Raw genomic sequence first — 1,910 nt, forward strand, 5'->3', positions numbered from 1 at the left:
CAGAGAAACATCAATAAAGAGAGAGAAAATCACTGAATTGCTGCCTCCTACAAGTCCCACACTGGGGATTGAGCCTGCAACACGGCTATGTGCCCTGACCTGGAATGAAACTGAGACTCCTGCTCCATAAGTGGACACTCAACCACTGAGCCACACCAGCCAAGGAGCATTTATGTTTTAGATGCATCTTTCAGACAGTCGTTATTAGAAACAACGCCTGGATGTTGTAGATACTATGCAGCTAATGCAGAAGGACAAGTACCAGCAGCTGTAGGCCCAGCTCTGAGAGATTTCCTGTTAGACAAGACAATTTCATATTCCCACTACTGATTTAACCTGGCTGAAAAGAGAACAGAAATCTTTGTCCTCTGACTTTGGAAATCTTGTTTAACTTTCAAACTGGTGATGTCAAGGGTTCTAAGTCCTCCACCTCTGGCAGAAATGTCCAGTGGCCCTGTAGCTGAGAGCTGGTGCCACACACAGATTAAAGTAGTGAAATTCTCCCACATGTGGACCATCAGTAACTTTAGCTTTTACCGGCAGGAAATGGGTGAAGTCATTCAAAGTTCAACCTTTTCATCAGAAGCCAATGATCAGCTGAAATGGTGTTTGAGAGTATACCCAAAAGGGATAAATGAAGAAAGCAAAGATCACCTGTCACTTTACCTGATACTGCTTAGCTGTCCAAAGAGTGAATTTTGGGCAAAATTCAAATTCTCCATCCTGAATGACAAGGGAGAAGAAACCAAATCTTTGGAGAGTCACCATGCATATAGGTTTGTACAAGAGAAAGACTGGGGATTCAAGAAATTCATCCCTAGAGATGTTCTCTTGGATGAAGACAACCTGTTTCTCCCTGATGACAAGCTGACCCTCTTCTGTGAGGTGAGTGTGGTGCAAGATTCAGTCACCATTTCTGGCCAGAATGCCATGAAGATGGTGAAGGTTCCAGAGTGCCAGCTGGCCGATGAGCTAGGAGAACTTTGGGAGAATTCCTGGTTCACAGACTGTTGTTTTTGTGTGGCTGGCCAGGAATTCCAGGCTCACAAAGCTGTCTTAGCAGCTCGTTCTCCAGTGTTTAGGGCCATGTTTGGACATGCAATGGAGGAGAGCAAAAAGAATCGGGTGGAAATCATTGACATGGAGCCTGGAGTTTTTAAGGAAATGATGTGCTTCATTTACACGGGGAAGGCTCCAAACCTGGACACAATGGCTGATGGTTTGCTGGCAGCTGCTGACAAGTATGCCCTGGAGCGTCTGAAGGTCATGTGTGAGGAAGCCCTCAGCAGTCACCTGTCTGAGGAGAATGCTGCAGAAATGCTCACCTTGGCTGACCTCCACAGCGCAGATCAATTGAAAACTCAGGCAGTGGATTTCATCAACTCTCATGCTGAGGCTGTCCTGGATACCTCGGGGTGGCAGACACTGGTGGTGTCCCATCCCCACCTGATGGCTGAGATGTACCACTCTCTGGCTTCAGCACAGGGCCCATGTCTGGGACCCCCATGCAAGCGCCTGAAGCAGTCCTGAGATCCTACTTGTTGTAAGACTCCCTTAACTTTCCAGAAGCAGCAGCCACTTTTGCTGCCATTGAGCACCTTGTAGACAGTGCAATCTGTGGCGTTTTTCGACTGCTGTGGGGGGAAGTCTGCATCTCGGCCCCAGATTTTTAGTTTTATTATTTTCCTTAAATAAATCATATTTTTAAATGTATCTTTATTGATTTCAGAGAGGAAGGAAGAGGGAGAGAGGAACATAAGTGATGAGAGTGAATTGCTGGTAAGCTGATTCCTGCATGCACCCTACTGGAAATCAAGCTCACAGCAGAGGCATGTGCCCTGACCACCAATGGATCACTGACCTCTTGGTTCATAGATCGACACTCACCAACTGAGCAACAGTGGCTGGGC

General features: G+C 46.8%; 1 protein-coding gene across 1 annotated transcript; it reads left to right on the plus strand.

Annotated features, from left to right (window-relative positions):
- Nucleotides 1-405: 405 nt before the first annotated feature.
- On the plus strand, nucleotides 406-1,530 carry LOC308258130 (speckle-type POZ protein-like; the record flags this gene model as incomplete). The annotated part of the gene is made up of 1 exon (XM_080688392.1): nucleotides 406-1,530. One exon carries the CDS (start codon nucleotides 406-408, stop codon nucleotides 1,528-1,530), a length of 1,125 nt encoding a protein of 374 aa, XP_080544518.1.
- Nucleotides 1,531-1,910: the final 380 nt, after the last annotated feature.

The sequence above is a fragment of the Plecotus auritus genome (assembly GCF_963455305.1).
Source record: "Plecotus auritus genome assembly, chromosome: 9".
Taxonomy (NCBI): Eukaryota; Metazoa; Chordata; class Mammalia; order Chiroptera; family Vespertilionidae; genus Plecotus; species Plecotus auritus.